This window comes from Ictidomys tridecemlineatus, chromosome 9, assembly GCF_052094955.1.
Source record: "Ictidomys tridecemlineatus isolate mIctTri1 chromosome 9, mIctTri1.hap1, whole genome shotgun sequence".
Taxonomy (NCBI): Eukaryota; Metazoa; Chordata; class Mammalia; order Rodentia; family Sciuridae; genus Ictidomys; species Ictidomys tridecemlineatus.
The window spans coordinates 128,280,097-128,300,472 of record NC_135485.1 but is presented as its reverse complement, the minus strand read 5'-3'; the positions used below and the strand labels follow the sequence as shown (position 1 = coordinate 128,300,472).

The window sequence follows — 20,376 nt, the reverse complement described above, 5'->3', positions numbered from 1 at the left end:
TTCCTGTGCCTGTAATGATATGATGTGGGCTCACACCTCTCCTAATTGTGTGTCTCCTTGTCTTGTAGCTGTTGACTCATTTGTCTCCACGGCCATCCCTAAAGGGGAAGAAACTGTGTGTTTTTCATCTTTATGAGCTCAAGGTCGGCACTTGTGGCCACTGAGTGAAGTTGGCCTGAAGGATTAAATGAGAGCCAAGTGCACTCCAGCAGGTCTACAACCCAGCGCCGGGACTTCCCTCTTTCAGATAATGTATAGATTTTATTATTAGTCCAGGTCCTCTAGATGCCAATCATTTTTGACCCCGCCTTTGCCTCCATAAACTCTCTAAATCTTACAGATTCTTCCTTTTGCTGCCATTTACTCAGTCCACACTCAGGCCCCAACAGTCTCCGTCAGGTGTGCCTCACTGGGTGTCTGGTAATTATGCCCTACATCCCACCTTCACACCCTGTTCAAGCTTTGGATGTCCTGTTACCCTCTCCATCTACCCAAACTCCTCCCAGCCTTTAAGAGCCACCAAATTTTCTCACTGCTAGTTGAAAATTGTGGTTTCTTCGATTCTTATAGCTGGCTTTTCTATCTGGTGGTGTTAATCAGCTGTGTGGTGCTGTGCCCCAAATACTTGACAAGAATAGCTTAGAGGAGGGACAGTTGATTTGGGCTCACAGTTTCAGAGATGTAGTCCGTGGTCTGCTGAGTCCGTGGCTCCAGGCCCAAGGTGAGGCAGGGAGTCATGGTGGGGGGAAACGGCTCAGGGCAGGAGGGCTGGGAAGCAAAAAGAGGAGAGCAAGGGAAGGGACCTCAGATGCATCCTGGCCTCCAGTGGCCCACCTCCTCCAGCCATGCCCCAGCTGCCTGCAGTTACCACCCAGTCAGTCCATTCAAACTAGGATTGACCACTTAGGTTCCAGCTATCATAATCCAAACACTTCACCTCCAAACATTCTCGCATTAACACGGACAGGACCTTTGGGGGGGCACTTCATATCCAAAGCGTAACATCTCTCTTCTGATAATAGCTTTTACTAACTGCTGTGCATCATTTCTAGTGCATCTTGTCCTTGTGAGAAAACTAAGAATCTCCCCAGTTTACAGATGGGAAAACTGGGGCTCCAACATGAATGTATCCAAGGTCTGAATCCAGAGCTCTTTCTTCTACACCTTGTAATTCACCTCAAGTAAAATGTCACCTTCTAGAGAGATTCTGTTGATACTTTCTTCAATCAGGAGACTTTCTTCCATATTGCTTTATGAATAGTAAACACTCAAATATTAATTCATTTTAAAACCCTGATTGCATTATTCTTTAGGGGAGAATGAAAGAGAAGATAAATGGTAGAATAAAAGCACTAAACCATTATTATTATTATTATTATTCCATAGATTTAATCCAGGGGTGCTTACCCACTGAGTCATGCCCTCAGCCCTTTTTTAGTATTTTATTTAGAGACAGAGTCTTGCTGAGCTGCTCAGAACCTTGCTAAGTTGCTGAGGCTGGCTTTCAACATGCGACCCTCCTGCCTAAGCCTCCTGAGCCACCGGGATTACAGGTGTGCACCACCACGCCTGGCTCTTTTGTTTTAATGGCAGAAAGTGGTTGTATAGAGAATGAAGCCAAAATCAACCAGCCTGCTAAATGTCCATTGATTTCCCATTTTTATATAAATCAGAGTTTGAAGATCATTATGAATTTTTTCGATTTTCTTGCACAGATGGTACCAGCATTCCAGAAATTTGTTGGTGTGTTTATTGATTTGTTTAATCTATCTGAACGCTAAAACGTTGATAACGACACTAGTCTACCCAGCATGTGTAAAAACACTGGTCAATTTCAGTGGAAATTCATGACTAAGGTATGAAAAGAGGAAAATGTCCTGGTAAGAGCGGTCGGTCGTGAGTCACCACAGGCGTGTTCTCCATCACCAGAGACCGTGAACGAGAGGAAACGTCTGTGTGTCCAGAAACAGGGCTGGAATAGTGAGCACAGCTGGGTCTTCTTCCTGAGATGCCTTGAGACTTTTCAAGGTTGGCTCTTCAGTTGAGGTGATGAGGGAAGGTGTGGATACAGGTGATGTTGACGTGCCAGACTTTCATCTCCTGTCATCTCGAGACGTTTTAAGAATAACTCCTTCCAATACCTTATGGCTACATAAAACCTTAAAAATATGTACCATGCTCTAGCTGGAAGAAATCTAACTGATTATTTAATCCAAACCTTTTACTTCATACCTGAGGCTACCCAGAGAAGTTAAGTGATTTGCCGAAGGACACAAAGTGGCTGATTTATAGCCATAAAAACCACCATGAGACTTACCCTGTGTGTGACATTAATATAGTCATGGCCATGGGATATTAATATCATGGATTTAGTTCTCTTCATATATCAAGTTCAGCCAGATTGCTAGTGGGAAATGACCTCTAGCAGATTCACCAAAAAGCCCCCGAAGTTTCCCCTTTTGGATGCACTGGGCTGGGCTCCTCCACAGGAGGCCGGGATGGAATTGCTGTCTCTCTCTTGGGCTGGTTTGGTTCTTGCTTCTTTCACATTCACACTGTCTCTTTCCAGCTTGGGGGCGGGGGGCGGGGTTGGTGTAGGATGCTTCCTCTGGGTGCACAGGCCCCATCACCATCTTCCCTAAAATGTGCACCGAGCCCTTCCTTTGGGTCAAACCTCATGCCACTGCCTAATCGTTATCGCCTCGTTGAAACTTTAGACACTGGGCTTCAGGTACGGGACCGGAGTTATCCTCATTTTTGTAGAAGAGGCTTCAAAGCTGTTCAGTGGCAAAGTCATGGTGAGAAATCCTACCTGTCACAGCCTGAAAGCTGTTTGAACCCGGGCAAGTTATGGAAACACAGGACTCGGTTTCCTCATCCATAAAATGGGTAGACTGCCTAGTGTTGTGTCAGTGAGTAGTTTACTAGCAGGTTGACTGGAACAGTGCTGGTCCTACACAAGCCCTGAATAAATGTGCCGTTATGTTTAGTTACAATGGGATCCTCCCAACCACACTGTCTCCCCTTCCAGACCTTGCACCTGCTACCACATGTCAGACCCAACCCCACATCATGATGGCTTTGCTCGCCCCCTCTGCTGGTTCAGACCTGCACTGCCCATTTGGGTAATGGCCTCATGGGTGGCCCCTGAGCACCTAGATGTGGCTTGCCCAAATTGAGATGTGCTGTGAGTGCGAAATCTACACTGGCCATCAAAGACTTACTATGGAAACAAGAATGCAAAATGTCTCACATTTTTTATGTTGATTGCATATGAAGTGATAATATTTTTAACATGTTGATTTAAATAAATATCCTAAAATAAACATCATTTGTTTTAGTCTTTTTTTTTCTTTTTTTCACTTCTTACTTTTTTTCCCTCCCCAAAGTGTTACTAGGAAATTTTAACATGTGACTTGCATTATATCTCTTTTGAGCAGTGCTCATGTAAAGTTCCCTTCTGTTTTCTCAGTCAGATTCCCGGAAGGAGTGTCTGTTTCAACTCTGCTCAAAAGTGCCCTCCCCTGGGACCAGGTATTGTCCCCATCCGCTGCCAGCTCAGTGAAGGCTGTGATGTGACAGGCAGTGAGGGCCGTGTCAGGTAGAAGGCGTCCTCCTGGTTTCTAACCAGAAATGTCAACTGAGTGAACAGCGGGGTGACATACTCAGCGTTTTAGGTCTGCTTTCTTGAATCTTTGCACCCCTTTCTAAACTAGTAGTTGGGCCTTTGAGAACCCCAACCTCAAGGGAGTTGTGCTTTAAGGCCAAGCAGAGGGGTAGGTAGGTTTCAGAGGTAGATTATTCCAGTTGACCAGGGGGGAGGGGGGATGCTGAGGAGGAAGGAGGGTGGGGGGACATTTGGAGCAGAAGGGAGTGGAGAAGAGGTTAGCCACGCTCCCCCAGCAGCAGGGTGAGGTGCTCAGTGGAGCGCAGTGGGGGACCTCACAGGGGAATCTTCTGCATTGCTACAGATTTGAGCCCCTCTTTTGCATGGAAGCTGTTGAATTAACAGCCTCCCAGAGGCCAAATGAGCTTGGAAAAGTAGGTGAACAGCAGTAATGGAAGACCCTCAGCCTAATAGTTTAAGTCTTCCAGATTTTCTCATGACTCAATGGGAGACTGAGATTCCCTTCATCCTCCTATGACAGAGGCTGAGAGGAAGCAAATTTGATTGGTTGGAATTCAGTGGGGCTGGGGGTGGATGCTGGAGTCCTAGGCCAAGGAAGGCCAACTTCCCTTAGTGTTTGTAGGGTAGATAGTCTCAAATTTTCGGATGTAGAGACTAGGCTTAGTGATCAGACCATTGCTTTCTCTGGAGTCCCCAGCTCATATCTCTCTGCACCGTCAATTCTAGAATTACCTTTTGGACTCTCTGCGTTTAGTCAGCTACCAAACCCCACCAAGTCTGCCTACAAATGATCTCCTTAGTCCATTCTACTTTCTTTATTCCCATTGTCACCTTTGCAAGTTTTCAGGTGATGCTGATATTGTACTCTCAGGACCCCACTTTAAAAGCCACCTATAGGGTGTGTGCTATTATCAAATGTTCTGTGTGATTTTTAAATGCACAGCAAGTTTGTGAAATCCAACTTCAGTGCCATCAATACGGGAAAGAATGTACTATGTGATTTTTTTTTTTTTTAATACCAAACACTGCTCTGGGGTGTCAATCCCACTTCACCGGGGCTAATTTCTTCAGCCCATATTGACTGAGGAAGCAGAGAATGCTGAGGAGAAGTGTTTGAATCAAGCATCTTCCCCTTGGCAAGGAGACCAAGTTGGAGACATCCGGCTTCATCCCAGGATATGGATGCCTGTCATGTACAAAACCAGTCCCAGATTTTTCCAGTTTTTCACACAGGCTTGAACGAAGATGTGGCTGGAAACTGTGTGAGAGAACATGGCTTTAGGGACAACTAATATGATTTAGGCTGAATTTGGACCCTGAGGGATGCTTCCTGTAGATGCTGAGGATTAGTGGTAACAGCTGTTATCCTCCTCATTAGAGACACGGCTGAAGGAGAAGAAAGGACTTTTGTTTAAAGAGTGTGACTTTGCAACTCTGAGGGGGGAAACTGCTCCTTCAAGCCTGAAGGAAAGCGTCTCCTAGGTAAGTGGATGGTTTTGGGAGGTTCAGATAGACAAGGTGCTGGTGGGAAAGAAGACCCCACTAGCTGAGGTTGGGAGGGGTGAGATTGTGACTGTGGCTGTGGAAGGATCACTCCCTTCCTCTCTAGCCCCCGTGTTTGATCTGCCTTTGGGAGGGACACCACCTTCTGCCACCAACAAGGGGTTAGGGGCACTTTCTAGGGAGCCCTGTGAGAGAACAGGGCCTGGGAAGCCTGTGCTGAGACTGTGCTTCTCAGCTCTTGGTCATTCTCTCTGTTAGAGGAAGCAGCAAACATGGCGCTGCGTGGGACAGGGTTTTAACCCGTGCCCCTTGGAAAACAAATCCAGAAGAGAAAGACCTTGTCTGAGGGACTCTTGAGACCAGCCTAGGGACCTGTTAGATCATATTCCCCTCTCTCTGTGGCTGATGGTGGCAGTGATGGTTGTGGGAGGGTAAGACAGGTGGATGACCTCGCCTTGGTTGTGTGGATTGTCCTACTGTTTTTATAGCTAGTTTCACTAAATTTGAGGGATTTTATTTTTACCTTTCAAAAACTAACTTTTTAAAGGGGAAGACTTTGACTTCCATTGTCCCACAGATCAAAGTATTAAACTTTAAAATGCCTAGGTATAACACTATCAAAAAATAAGAACATAGAACTATTTTTAAAAATACCCCAAAGTCCTGAATATTTATTCAGAGAGCTCTTATCTGCCTGCTTTGCTCTCTTTAACCTTAGTTTTAGGTGTAACTTCTTTATAGTGTGTACTTCTCATTCTTTCTATGGGTGGGCATCTGAGGTGGTAAGCAAAAATGAAATTTACTGTACTGGTGCTGTCAAATCCCATCATTGTGTTCTACCCCTGAGTGAAAGGCTTTGCAGACGTATTAAACCAGGTACAGGATGAGTCATCTTGGGTGTGATCTCTCTGCTCATCTTCTTTGCTGAAAGTAGTGAAATAACTGAAAAAGGACAGGAGAAAGGGAAAGGGAATCATCAAAGCATTGCAAACTTAACCGCTTCTAAATAATTGATATTTGGTAGAAATTTTGTAGCATTTAACTCTGTAGTTTGTGATTGTAGAGGTAAGACGCTAATTCAAGTCCCCATATGTCTGTCATTCGCTTGCCCTTATTGGAACGTTGTGGGGGGGTCTGCCTCAACGATAACTTAGTACCCCCACCCTGCCCTTGGATATAGACAGCTTGCAAGGAGTTCACTTCAGGATCCAAACGTTTTCAGGTATTATTTCTTTGACTTAATAATCAATGCTTTTTTTTCCCCCTAAAAAAAGGCAATTTGGTCTTATGACAAAGTTACAAGAAGAAAAGTGGGTTTTTTTAAAGTGTTTGGAAATGAAACATTTCCTGTAGCCTGGCATGTCTGTTTGATTTTGACCTTGAGGAGGCAGCACTAAAAGCATCCCAGGTACAAAGGGAGGGAGGGATTCAGGTCAGTCACATTCAAAGAGACTTGTATCATTTTCTTAAATAGCATTTGGACTGAAGCCCTTGTTTGTCACTAGATAGGGAAGGGCAGGATGAAGGTCCCAGCTACCTTTGCAGGCTGGGCTTGGGCCTCCCTCTTCCTGACTTCCTGCTCATCTGCCTTCTCCCATGGGGCCGGTGCTGTGGCGTGTGGGGATATGCAGCCCAGACACATCCAAGCCCAGCCCCAGCGCTCCAGCTCCCACCACCTCACCATCCACACCAGCAGGTCCTACTCACCAGGTGACAAGATTCCAGGTAGGTATGGGAGGATTGGAGACCCTCTAGGAGCCCCGGAGCCCTGGGGGGTCCTCCTCCTCCCAGTTGTGTTTACCCCAGGCAGGAACCTCCTGAACTGAAGTTTGGCTAATTCCTAAGAAGCAATTATGTGGCCAACACTAAGCATGAAATGTTTGTGTCATGGAAACCACAGGATAATGAATCTCTGTATTGGTAGCAATCTTGAAAAGAGAACAAAGTAATGTTACTATAAAACGTGATCTTGTCCTTATCATAAGATAAATATATGTTATCATAGATGGAAATATGGTACCCCAATATTATATTGGTTGTGAAAAATATAATTATTCTCATTATTTAAAACTAAAACTCACCCATCAGTTAACACTTGTGAGATTATAGGTGTGTTGATTTGCTTGACTTATGGTCACCATTTTGCAATGTGTATCAAAATATCATGTTATATACCTTAAATATATATGATAAAAATCTTTAAAAATAAAATTCAGTAGGGAATGATATTGGCCAAATTATATGGTTCTGTTGTGTGCATGCATGAATATGTGGTAAAGAATTCCACCATTATACACAACTATAATGCACCAATAAAATATGAAAAAAAAATTAAAAATAAAATACAGGGATGAGGGTGTGTGAAGCTCAGTTTTATAGCATGTGCTAACAATGTATGAGACCCTGGGTTCAATCCCAGGCACCTTCCTGCCACACACAGCTTCTGCTCACCTCTTTCTAACCGTTTGTTTACTCTAGGTATCTCGCCTACATGATTCATATGTCATTTTGCATCTGACTTATTGCCCTTATTATGTTTTCAGGGTCCATCGATGTTGTGGGATATATCATAGGAATTGTGTTTTAAATACAGAAGATGTTACACAGTTTTTAAGTCCAATACTAGAGAATGAATATCCTTATCTTTCCACAGTGCTACCAATACTAGTCATATTCATATTTTAATATTTGCTAATGTGATACATACAAAACAGTAACTCATTTACAACTGCTTTTAAAATTATGACCCAGTTTGTTTTATTTTCTATTAGTGTCCTTTTGTCATTTTGGGAGGGATCATCTATGTACTGATTCACCTTAATTCTATGCCATTGTCTGTTTTAAATGTTATAAAGACTTAGTTTATTATCTGCATTTTTATTTCATCTCCATCCATATTTTTTTAAATATCATAAACTTTATTCATCTTTTCCTTTTGGCAAATGGGTTTTGCTTAGAGAGATGTACTTATTTCTGATGTGTAAAAAAAAATTGTTTCTAGTTTTTAATTTAATTTTTACATACCTTTGGTCCAAACAGACTTTATTTTGGTGTGAAACTTGGACTGTTTTTCTCCTAATAGTTTGCTCACTTTCTGGAGAGGGTGACAGGTCTTCCGCTCTTAGCTTTGAAAACACCCCCATCACCCACCCCGGGAGCTGAGCCGAGTGTTGTCTGTGGCAGTGACCATGAGGAGCAGTCTGGACTTCATGGGGTTCCTGCTGCAGGCTCGGAGGGAGTCTGATCATCAGACGGCTGGCACTTTTGTCCTCATTCCTCCTCGCTCCAAACTGATCACTTGCTTTGAAGAGGCGGACGCGGTCACCCACTCTGACAAGTCCCCGAAGAGAAACCTCTCCTTCGTGTGGAAGGCCCCTGCTGAGCCTGTGGGGGACATCAGGTTCCTGTAAGTCAGGGAGGTGCTGTTTCTTGGTCTCTGAGTCCACTTTGAGGACGGGGTGGGGAGTCTTTCATATCCTCGGTCCCCTTTGCCATATGTCGCCACCTTAGAACAAGGACAGGGTCCCTAGGGCTACCTAATCCAGACATCCTATGCAGAGGGCCACTAACAGGGCTTTGGCCCCAGATCTTCGCCGTTATCCACAGTCCTGGGGCGTGTTCTTTCCCTCCCTGGAGCTGCAGATGAACCTTAGCCAACCTCTTCCAGAATTTCTCTCCAGGAAATTCTGACTAGAGGACAAAAGAGCTGGTGATAGGAGAGGAGAGACAGAGAGAGACGGAGGCAGATGGACAAATGGACACTTCCCTGGATCAGGGAGAGCCACTGCAGTCTCTGTGCCTTGGCATGTTCTCTACCAAATGGGCAGAATGAGCCTGGTGTGGCGGCACATGCCTTAGTCCTGGTACCCTGGGGGCTGAGGCACAGGACAGCCTGTGTCCTGTCTGGGCAACGTCACAGGTAAATAAATAAATAAAATGAAAATCAATTGATAAAATCAGTGGAGGGCATCCTAATTATACCATCCACCTCCTGGGGTTGTGTAAGGAGGAAAAGCAATGCATGCAGAGTACTTAGGGCAGTTCCAGTAAGAGCAAGCTTCATAGCTTATCTTCATTCCTCCAAATGAAATACTTGTTTTATCATTCCTTTGAGATTCTGCCATTTACCAAGAGAGAATTTTTCATCCTTTGGGAAAGGAGAGTGTGTCCCTGAGTTCCTTCCCCCCACACCCTTGGAAATACAGAAGGGAGACTGCACCCAAGGGTGGAGGCCTCTCCACCATGTTTGCCCTCTGCCCTGGGAGCCAGAGACAAGGACCATGGCCCACCCCGTGCTGTCCCTCCTCCATCCCTTCCTGGAGGCCAGGACAGCAGGAAGAGAATACTGCGCCCTCACAGGGCTGCCATGTGGTCAGGCAGGGGCCTGCTGGATGCTGGGTGTAACAGCCTCTGTCCTGGCCTCAGTTCTTATTTGGGGCAGGGGATTCTGCCGCATGAACTCCCTCAGTCTCTCCAGTGGCTTTTCCCTCTCAAAGCCCCCCCCCCCGTTCTTATTCTGGGGTTCACCACCACAGTTGCCCTGTGCTCACGGGAAGTGGTTTAAAGGCTGTTGCCTCCATGTGACAGGAAAAGGAGCCGCGTCACTGGGTCAGAAGTCGTTCCCAGTCACCGTGTACTCTCCCCTCCTGGAATCCCTGCCACACACTGGTGACCGAGGCCTGTTCCAGGACTCCCAGTTGTTCCTTCTCTCTCTGGGAGACCTCAGCTGCATGAGTCACACGGTCCTGCTGTAACGGCCCTTGGAAAACGTAAAGTGGGAAAAATGATGCTCGCCAAGAATACCTACCTCCCTGAAAATTTTGGAAGGATAAATAAATGGCGTAACGTTTGTGAAAGTGATTTGCACTGAAGAAAGGCATTGTGTGTTCCAAATGCTATTTTGAATAGTAATGATTTCTCTCTAACCTTCAGTAGAATGTAGAATTATAATAGAATCATACCAGTGTACAACAGAATTTTGAAAAATTAATGATGTAATTGGTAGTATCTCAGTGAGGGTTAAAAATAAAGCTGAAGAAGCAACCTTTTACTTGGGTCTAAACAATTCAAGAAGACACCTGTTAGTCAAAATGAACTCTTTCCCCTGTGCTTCATAGCTGCTCAGCCAGAGATTTACCAGCCCCCAAAAGAGATTTTTGATGCCTATATTTATTAGGAAGTGTTGTCAATTGTATATACCCTCTCCTAGTCTAACTACTTACAACTCTTGAGTTTTTGTTTTATCCAACAATGAAGTCACTCAAAAAGAAATAAAACAATCTCTCTTGAGTTCTTCCAATCATTGAGGTTTAGTGCCCAACATGTTGTCAACTTGCAATTCGGATGGACCAGGGTATTATTTAGGGGAAACTAAATCCATGACTCACTCTGCTCTTTCCCCACAGTGTAACAGTAGTCCAGTCGTATTTTGTTTACTGGGCAAGGATTGAATCAGCTGTTGTGTCACAACAGACACGCAGCAGAGCCCTCTCTGATGACCACCACCACGCTGTGCTGGGGACGCTGGTGCCAACCCCTGGGCGAAGGCTGGATGACTCTGAAGGGACAGCCCCAGGTACAGCTGACCACTGTGCTTCAATCTGGTTGCCATCGTTATTGACAGTGATCTATTTTCACTTACAAGTGACTACTGCCAGTTTCCTGCCCCTGCAAAACAAGCAATAAACACCTGCCTCTCGAGGCTGCAGCCCATCCCAGGAATGGAACGTGATAACTGGGTGGTGAGAGGGGGGGCTGCTCGTGGTTGCTTCATTGGTTGCAGCAAACACACTTCCTCTGGCTCAACCCAACAAATGTAGATAAACCCTGGTGTGTGTGGGGGGACAGTTAGGGCTGCATTGCAAAGCCAAAAGATGACAAGACCCTTCTACCTTCATCTTTGCTGGTCAGCATAGGATTTCCTTAGTCCCCTGAAGCTACGCAGGGAGCACCAAGAAGAAATGAGCTATTTTTCTTTCTTTCTTTCTTTTTTGTAAAACCTCATCCAGTTTTTACTGTTACTTTCCATGGTAGGCAGATGGCTCTTTGCAGCCTGGGTGGGAGAACAGAATGAAGAATAAGAGACTGTTTCAATAGGAATCAACTTTCCCCCTGGTTTATGGCATGATTTTATCCTCCATTGGCCCATGAACTTCTGGAAAAAAAAAGAAACAAAACAAAACAAACGACCAAAATCCCCTAACCACCAGAGAAGGCCTGACCTCCGTGGCATCCTGTGACATGGGGCTGCTTCTCCTTACCTATTTCTAGTTAAGGGTGCTGAGCAGACGCTCTCGTGAAAACACCCAATTGCCTCCACAGAAGTTTCCATCCTTAACCATTCAATCCCAGTTTCCTTTGTTCTTGATTCTTTCCTTAAAATTCTTAGTTGATACATTAAAGTCAAAATCCAACCAAATCCCTGCCTGTGTGCTGAGGGTAGCTGACCCAGGCACAGGGACAATCAAGGGCCACCCTCCCTTTTCTGTCCCTGTCCCCAAAACTTTGTTTTCTACTCTTGCCCCAGAACAGCTCCTCCAGTTTTCTGCCAACACACTCTGGAAAGCAGAGTGAAGAACTCAGGGTCTGAGAGGTGGCCCGGGAAACACCCTGCAGACCCAACGTGGCAGAAGTCTCATGTTTTATTTTATAAACCAGGAAAATGCTGCATCCAGCCCCAAGCACGACCATGTCTGTTTTAATATGGATGTGAATAGAAGAGAGACATCAGGAGGAAGCGTCACGTTGAACGCTCTGTCTCTCTGATACCTGCCTGTCCCACTAGACGGGTCCTTCCTGGGGTCACAGATGCTAGTCTGAGCCGCTTACGGGGGAAACTTCTCGTTATACCACCCGTGTTCCTCCCCTGCTGACTGTGCCTTCCTGCCGACTCCTCTACACAAACCCTAGTGATTCCCAAAGGAAGAAGGAGTATGTGTGAATGTGTGTGTGCTGGAGGGTCATCTAATAAAAGGAAATGGATTTCTTAACTGTAAGAAGACTTCAGTAGTTATATGTCAATGAGGACTTGTTGAAATTGGAAAAATAGTACATTGTGTTTCTCAAACATATTTGCCACAGACCCTCAGGACATTTGGGGTCCCATTGCACCCCTGGGGATGATTGACTCTTCTACTTCAAGTTTTCTCTCTCAGATTCCCTCAACATGGGCGGTTCCTCATGATGATCTACATTGCTAGCAGGACACAACTCACCTCTTATCTCTTTTTATTTTTATTTATTTTTTTTAATAAATCTTTTTTTTAGAGGGAGGGAGAGAGAGAGAGAGAGAGAGAGAGAGAGAGAGAGAGAGAGAGAGAGAGAGAGGGAATTTCAATATTTATTTTTCAGTTGTTGGCGGATACAACATCTTTGTTGGTATGTGGTGCTGAGGATCGAACCCGGGCCGCACGCATGCCAGGCGAGCGCGCTACCGCTTGAGCCACATCCCCAGCCCCATCTCTTACCTCTTTGACAGAAGTTTTTCTCCTACTTCTTGGTAGGCTAGTGTCTTTCTCCATGTAGTGGCTGTCAGAAGATATCTTTGACTGGGTTATTTCTAAACAACAGAAATTCACTGCTCACAATTCTGGAGGCTAGAAGTTCAAGATCAGGGTACCAACAGGTTCAGTGTCTGGTGAGGGACCAAGCCTTACAGATGGTGCCTTCTATGTGCCTCACATGATGGAAGGGGTAAACAAAGCCCCCAGGCCTCTTTGTAAGGGCACTAATTCCATTCATGAGGGTGCTGCCTTCATGAGCTAATCACCTTCTTCAAGGCCCTCTACTACACTGAGGTTAGGTTTCAACACATGAGTTTGGGGGAACACACTTCAGACCATAACAGCAAAGGTAATTGCTTCCCTAGCTCTGGAATTGAAGTCCTCTTCACATTTATACTTCATAAGTTGAGCATGTAGAGTCTCACCTCCTAGATTTTGAGTTCAGGGACAATGATCATGAGTCTGCCTCAGTTCTGCAGGCCCAGACACCAGGAAAATCTCCCAGCATGCATTGGGTCTGTCCACCACATCTGAGTGCAATTTGAGTTCAGGCAGGAATTCCAAACTGTCCGTTGCTGTATGTGCCTGGGTTATGCTACTTTGTTCTTCTCCTCAGTGTTTTTGAATGATGAAAACATTGGGAAAAAAAAGGGGCACCAAATACTGGCCAGATGAACTCTGCCGATACTGTTTTGGTCAACGCCAATCCTGTCATCTAAACCATGACTGTGGTTACCCCTTACTCAGGGCTGCTTGTGTGCCAACCACAGTGCCTCAGTTATTCTATGTCCTCCCTCAACAGTTCTGCACTATGGGTTCTGTTATTGGCCCCATTACACAAATAAACTAATGCTCTGGGAAGCCTTGCCCAAAGCTAGGAGTTGGCAGAGAGGAGCAAGGAGCCGAGATCATAATCTGACTCCAGAAGGAGCCCTTGCTTGCTTGCTGCCCTGTTTGCAGATATTTCTAATGCTCTGAGCCCTGCTTTAGCCTGTCACAGATGAGGGATCAGCTGGTGGAGGGCAGTGGAGGGCACTGGTCTCGCCTCTGCCCATAACAGACACTCAAGTCATTATCATCACCAGGGAAATTTAGAGCGTTAATAATATATGGCAAAAGACACATGGCAAAAGATCTAGGGTTTTAAGACATCTGATTTGTGGATTCTACTTTTCTTCTAGCTAGAGTTTCTGGCAGAGGTGAAAAAAAAAAATACAGTTGTCCAGTGGCTTCTCTATTCCCTGTGTGGTGGCAGTTAAGAACTTACAAGTCCAGAAGAGCCAGTGACTTTCTCCCTAAAGAGATGTGAGAAATCAGTGCTTTGCTACGTGGTTAGGAGGTTGTGTTCCTGAGCCGATCACCTTCCTGTTGACATTTCTGAGTGCCTCACATTTAATGACCGTTCTTAAGGCACATTAGAGTATCCACTCTCTGCCCTGTTTTTGTAGACATTTGTACAAATCAATTTGGGGAAAATGCTCTCACCGACTTCAGGCCTGGGCTCAGCTCCCAGGGCCCCATCACACTTGAGCGATGGCACAGAGATGTTGCTGTTGTTTTCACAGGAGCTCCAGAAGAGGACAATTCACATCCTGTCCCTACTAGTATCGGGGTGACAGAGTTGCCTGGGGACACAGAGACTCTGTCCCAATCACCGTCACGTACAGCTACTGCGAGCAGCGATGGCCAGCCACCCAGGGGAGACAGCCATCGAATCCTAGAACCATCCCTGGATTTCCATAGGCTGAAGCGGCTTGGGGCCCTCAAGAGATTCTCCTCAGGGGGCTTTGCTTCCAGCCTGAGCACCCACCATAGGTAATGGGTGATGGAGTTGTGCGTTAATCAGCTTTTCATCTTTGGGACCAAAATACTTGACCAGAACAACTTAGAGGAGGAAAAGTTTGTTCTGGGTTCAGGATTTAAGAGGTTCAAGTCCATGGTCGGCGGATTCCATTGCTCTAGGCAGAGTACCATGGTGGAAGGGCATGGCAAAGGAGAGTGCTGAGCGTATGACCTGAAGAAAGGGAAGTGGGGCCAGGAAGGAAACACAAACTCCAACCGCACACTCCCCGCCACCCTGTGTCCTACTTCCTCCAGCCGTGCCCCGTCTGCCAATCATTGCCACCCAGTTAGTCCATTCAAGGATTAATGTAGGATTAGGTTACAGCTCTCAAAGTCTAATCATTTTACCTCTGGACATTTCTGTATCATCTAACATGAGCTTATTGGGGGACGCCTCCTATCCAAATCATAGCACACGGGTCATTTGGTACAGGTGGTGAGATGAGGCTAAATATTGTGGCACTTGGAATCTGATGAAAAAAATCTCAGCCATATTTATTTACTGTAGCAAGGCTACTGGTCAGAAGAGCTGGGTATGATAATCACGCAGGGAAACCTCCTTTCTTGGACGGGTGAGGTCTCTGAGAGGCTGCTATAAGTAAAATGAAAGCATTTAGTATTTAAATATATTTATGGTATGACGTATGAATATGATGTAAAATAATAAATTATAGTTCTTGGTGAGTTCTTTACTACTATCCTCACTCCTCCCACCTCTCACTCTCCCTTCTGTCTTCTCGCCCCAAACTCGGGAGTTATTCCAGGGAAATCGGAAACCATGAGCATTTACAACAATGGTAGGAGATACTGCTTTTTCATCCAAATACTTAAAGACCCTTCTCAGCCCTCCCATTCTTCCCTTAGGACTCAGGATGATCCAAGCTTTCACTCCTTGGAAACGTGCCTGCCCTTGGATAGAGATGAACAGGTAAGAGCTTGAATGGTGAGTGGGGGTCAAGGTTGGTATTTTGATCCCTGAGTGGGAAGTTCCAGGAAAACAGAGCTATCAGACTAGCAGCTGAGGAGAGAAGGCAAGGACATGATATATACAAAGTGTCTTGGTACCGATCAATACCAGCCATTGCTTTCTATGCAGTATCTCTGAAGTTATCAGCAATGGTAGAAATGGATGGTTTTAGAGATTTGTTTGCTCACTTAGCTGTGGTTAATAATTCCTTTTCTCTCCCCCTCCACTTCTCCTTCATAACACGAGCCTGGAAACAGCATGGATGGCTCAGAGGGTAGATCAATGGGCAATATAAAATATACATGCCCCCTGATTTACTCTTCCTTTGAAGCCTTAGAAGGAACACAAAATAAAACATAGTATAATATTCTTGCTTGAATTTATTAGAACCTTCAGCAAGATTAAACGGTCCCTCCTGCATGGGTCCTGCCATCAAAAAACATACTCAAAGCCTTCAGCACCAGGAACGATGCAGGTCCCCTGTGGGCTTGGAAGCCTCTTGAAGGATCCTAAGCTTGTTCTAGTAACTGGCCTCCACACTCTGAGTGGGGTTCCCATTAGCTGCTCTGTCCCCACTGATAACAAATGCATAGTTATCTACTTGGGCATTTTACTTTCAGCTCTTTTAGGAAGAGGCAAGAGGCTGGGCCTAAAAGGAACACAAATTAGTGGTAAAGTTTATTGGCAAATTGGGGGGGAAGGTCAGCTCCTTTAACTTACCTTTTCTTTTCTAGGATGAGATGACAGCCTCTAACAGGTCACCAGTGAGGCTTGCTCTGTACACTGGCCTCCTTACCGAGCCCCCAAGTCTCTGGTCTTCTGAAGCGTCCACTGGGAGTGAGGTGGGGGCATCCAACACAACCCCTGACTTTCACATCTCTAGTGCTTCCCAGCGTCAAGTGGCTGGTGGCCAGGCATCAGGGCCCTCTGCCAAATCTGTACCTGAGTCAGAGTCCAGGGATCCCAGAATGGGGACAGGGGAGGGAGAAGGTGGTGTGGGACACCCTAGCAAGACTGTGAGGCCTGCAGTAGGGCAGGAGGGCGCCAGTGCCCCTTTGGGGATCCAGCTCAGCACGCCGCAGCTGGGCACCTTACTCTGTCTGTTAGCCACCCTGGGCATGGCCCTGGCGGCTGGCCTTTGCTACCTGCACACTCAGCATTGCCACAAGCGAACAGAAGTGTCCTCCAGTGAGCCAGCCACGGATGCCATGGCCAGTGGGGAGACTGTTCACGGCAGGAAGACTGGGGAGAACAGGTTTGTTTTGGTTCCAGCGGAACACAACAGGATCTCTCCTTCTGAGGGTAGCAGGAAACCAGGCCTCTGAAAGGACTCTGGGCTCTCAGTGGCCTCCTGACACTCTGCAGAGCGGCTCAGTCCAAACAGGACCAATGAGAATTCCTGATGAGGACGGGGATTCACGGCGCCTCTGTCAGCACGCTGCCAGTGGAGGGGGCAGCCAGAGGCCCGGCTCATCAACAGAGGGAGTTCTCGCCCAGCTTTGTTGTCTTAACATCTGTAATTTGGCTTCTTTTTTTTTCCTTTTTGCAATTAGACGTTCTGTTTGAAGAGTTAAACTCGACACAATGAATATTGTATAACCTGCTCATTAGCTAGACTCCTGTGGCCACCAAGCTTCCTCCGTTGCCCTGAGGAACCGGCTGGAATAGAGATTCTGTCCCTCCTCACTGTCTCAGCCTCATCTCCTCTGACTCTTTGAAAAGAAGTAATGTTGGGCTTGTGGCTTTTGCAATAAAAAAAGAACTGCAGCCCTCTCTTTCCTCTCCAAACCACCCTAGAAGTTTACTTTTTGAAACTGGGGCTCAAAAAACCAAGTTGGAACTCTGTTCAGTTGCTTAGGTCCATGGGAGTATGTTGGGTCTGCTAAAACTCAGCAGTCTGGCACATCTGCCATAGAAATTAGTCCAAAGCAAGACCGTTTAGAGAGTCTGGATGAATACATCTTTGGGAAAACATAAGCCCCAGAGCAGGGCAGGAGCCTCCCTATCAGATGTAAATGGATCTGGGATTTCCCAACCATTCACACTTGGTGGAAAGACCTGTGTTTCTCTACAAGTGTTAGACATCTTGCCTTTGCCAAAGGTGAGGCTGGAAAAAAAAAATTTACCAGCAGAGTTTGAAGAACAGCTGTTACCTTTTCTCTCAGGGGATGTCAGAAAGAAACCTTCATGGACGGACACTGTCCATCGGATCTCCTCTCTTTATGAAATTCACTTTGACTTACAATGGTTCCAGGGATCTAAATAGTGTCAAGACATTGGGGTTGACTAGAATTCTTAAACACGTTCAACTAATACATTAGTTGAATTAAGGGCCTCTCCAGAGAGAACGCCATTACAGGTCATCATGCATTTTAATATGGAAACAAACACCACCAGAAATTCGGAAAGGATATTTAGTTATCTTGCACCTATTTCAGAAAGGTATAGGTTTTTCACATTTGGTCCTCACAATAATTTAATCAGTAATAAATTCAGTAACTTTCCAAGGACAGCAAGGCATTCATGACACCCCAATTCAACAACAAAAAAACATTTCTTTAAAAAGACTGAGAGTGTGCGGAATCACAGCTCCAGCTACCTCAACAGCCTACTTTAGCTCATTGGGCATAGCTCCTTCTGCACCCTGGACCGGGCAACTCTGTCCCCAGCTTCAATCCTGAGGCACTGGTTGGTAATCTGTGTGTTCATGCATGCATGTTCTAAGAAGGCTATGGAAAGAACCCACATGTGCTGTCCCACAATGGGGGCACAGTTAGCCCTCCTTTATACCCAGCCCTCCTAAAAGACCACCTTCCTCCCAAGATGCAAACACGGAGCTCACTAGTCATTGCTCTCCTCCAGCCACGTCACCTTCAAGAGCTTCAGGTCCAAGGGGCAATTTTCTTAGGTTAAACTGTTAGCTCTGGATGTAGAACAAATTATCCTAAAACTTAGTGGTTTAAAACAATCTCTACCACCACATTTTTTCTCCTTCCTGATTCTGGAGTTACCTGGGCTCAGCTGGGCCTTTCTGAGGCTCCTTGAGTTGCTGAGGGGCTGGGACATCTGGATATGGCTCACCTGGCTGGCAGGTGGTGTTGGCTGTTGGCTGGGCTTGTTGCTGAAAATGGGAAGCCATCTGGCTCTTTTGTGTGTGTGTGCGTGTGTGTGTGTGTGTGTGTGTGTGTGTGTGTGTGTGTCTTCTTACACCATGCTGCCTGCAGAGGGAGAGTTCCAAGAACATATAACCCGAAGCTGCAGATCTCTTGGGACCCCTCACCTTGGTTTCACTTCTGCTTCTCTCTGCCAGTCAGAGCAAGTCACAGGACCAGCCCCCATTGAAGATCAGTCAATTTCACATTTTTGCAGGTGAATTGTCAAAGGATTTGCAACTATCTTTAATTCACCACTAGTTCTGGTTAGATCCTGACCTGCTCTGGGGTTCACCTGAGAGTAGAAGGAGGAGCTGTTTATCGCAGGTGGATGCCCTCAGTCGCCTCCCCTGAAGAGTATCAAAGCAACTCTCTGACTCCAGGCTCAAGGGTTTTCTCTTCTCCTGGTGGGTTCTGGCTCAGGCAAAAGAGTGACGTTCTGCAGAGACAAGGTAGACCTCTGAGCCTTGACTTCCTCATCAGAGAAAAGGGAATCAAGATCATTCTTCTGATTGTTGTAAATATTAAATGATTGCACACTTGGCTGTCTACCCATAGCTAACGGCTCTGACATGCCATTGCTATTAATGTCATCCTGCAGCTTCAATATTGTCCTTAAATCTTGCCCATTTAGAGAGAATTCTGTGACCACAGACAACTGTCATCCCCTTGCTAGGGCAACTCCCACCCCTGTGCACCCCCACCCCCACCCCACTTTCCTGCAACTTGAGGGGTAGTGTGGAACCAGTTGCCATGGTAGCCACTGGCTACAATTCCTGCCATGTATCAGATATGTTTGCTGCGACATTTTGACTCAACTGTCTTGGCAAGGTCAACTGGAGCACAGCCACACAGTCCAGCCACATCAGACCCCTCTGTCACTGTGTTCTTCAAGGTCCCCCAAAGCCTGGCTTAAGAGCAGCCCCAAGGGAGTGAGTAGGAAGTGTTAAGTTAATCTGGAGGCTGTTACTAAATCACAAAGCCATTAAAAGTTTAAAAGCGGCAAAGGACTCAAATGCAACATCTTAAAATAACTTTTTGCTTGTTTGTTTTGTAAGCACAGCTCTAGAATCCTTCAGCCAACCTCTTCTTGAAAGAAAGGGGTTTGAGACTAAACACATATTTAAGGGAAAATAATGTAAAAACAATTGCTGAAAACTCTGTATCTTAAGCAGATGTTTTTACACCTATTGCACTGATTTAATAACCACAGGTCAGGGATTAGAATGGGCCTTAACCCTTCTACATTCAGAGACTATTTCTGATATTGCCAATGAATTTTTTCCCCACAGATACAATTTTGGTAAATCACCACTTAACACCTAGGCATAGTTTGGTTGAGTTACTCACAGTTGAAGCTGTCAACATTTATTTGCTGTTACAATGTTTGTTTTATTTTTTTAAAAAAATAATTAACAACGATAATGACAACAACCCAAACAAAACAAAACAAAGGTCATCAAGTCAACAAATATTTAAACAAGTGTCAGGATTTGTTTGAAAATTTGTCTGGGAAGAGCTGGCAATTTCTGAATAAATTAACAAATGATGGTCAGACCCTCTTCCTGTCTTGAACTTCCCGTGTTAACTATGGATTGCAGTCTTTCTGGGATGCAGAATTTAAAATTTTTATTTCACTCTGACCTATCCCTCTTCTACAAGTAGTGCACAGCTAGAAATTTCTTTTATTCAAGTGAGATGAGTCTGCATTAATTCGTCTTATTAAACTTGAACGCTGCTCCATTCTTCTTAAGATATTCCAAAGCATCTTGCAAAATCAGC

At 45.5% G+C, this 20,376-nt stretch overlaps 1 protein-coding gene across 1 annotated transcript; it reads left to right on the top strand.

Annotated features, from left to right (window-relative positions):
• Window positions 1–6,524: 6,524 nt before the first annotated feature.
• On the top strand, window positions 6,525–17,230 carry Reeld1 (reeler domain containing 1). Its single transcript, XM_040293232.2, has 6 exons — window positions 6,525–6,856; window positions 8,315–8,537; window positions 10,537–10,706; window positions 14,199–14,448; window positions 15,340–15,403; window positions 16,177–17,230. Exons 1-6 carry the CDS (start codon window positions 6,652–6,654, stop codon window positions 16,765–16,767), a joined length of 1,503 nt encoding a protein of 500 aa, XP_040149166.2. The 5' UTR covers window positions 6,525–6,651; the 3' UTR covers window positions 16,768–17,230.
• Window positions 17,231–20,376: the final 3,146 nt, after the last annotated feature.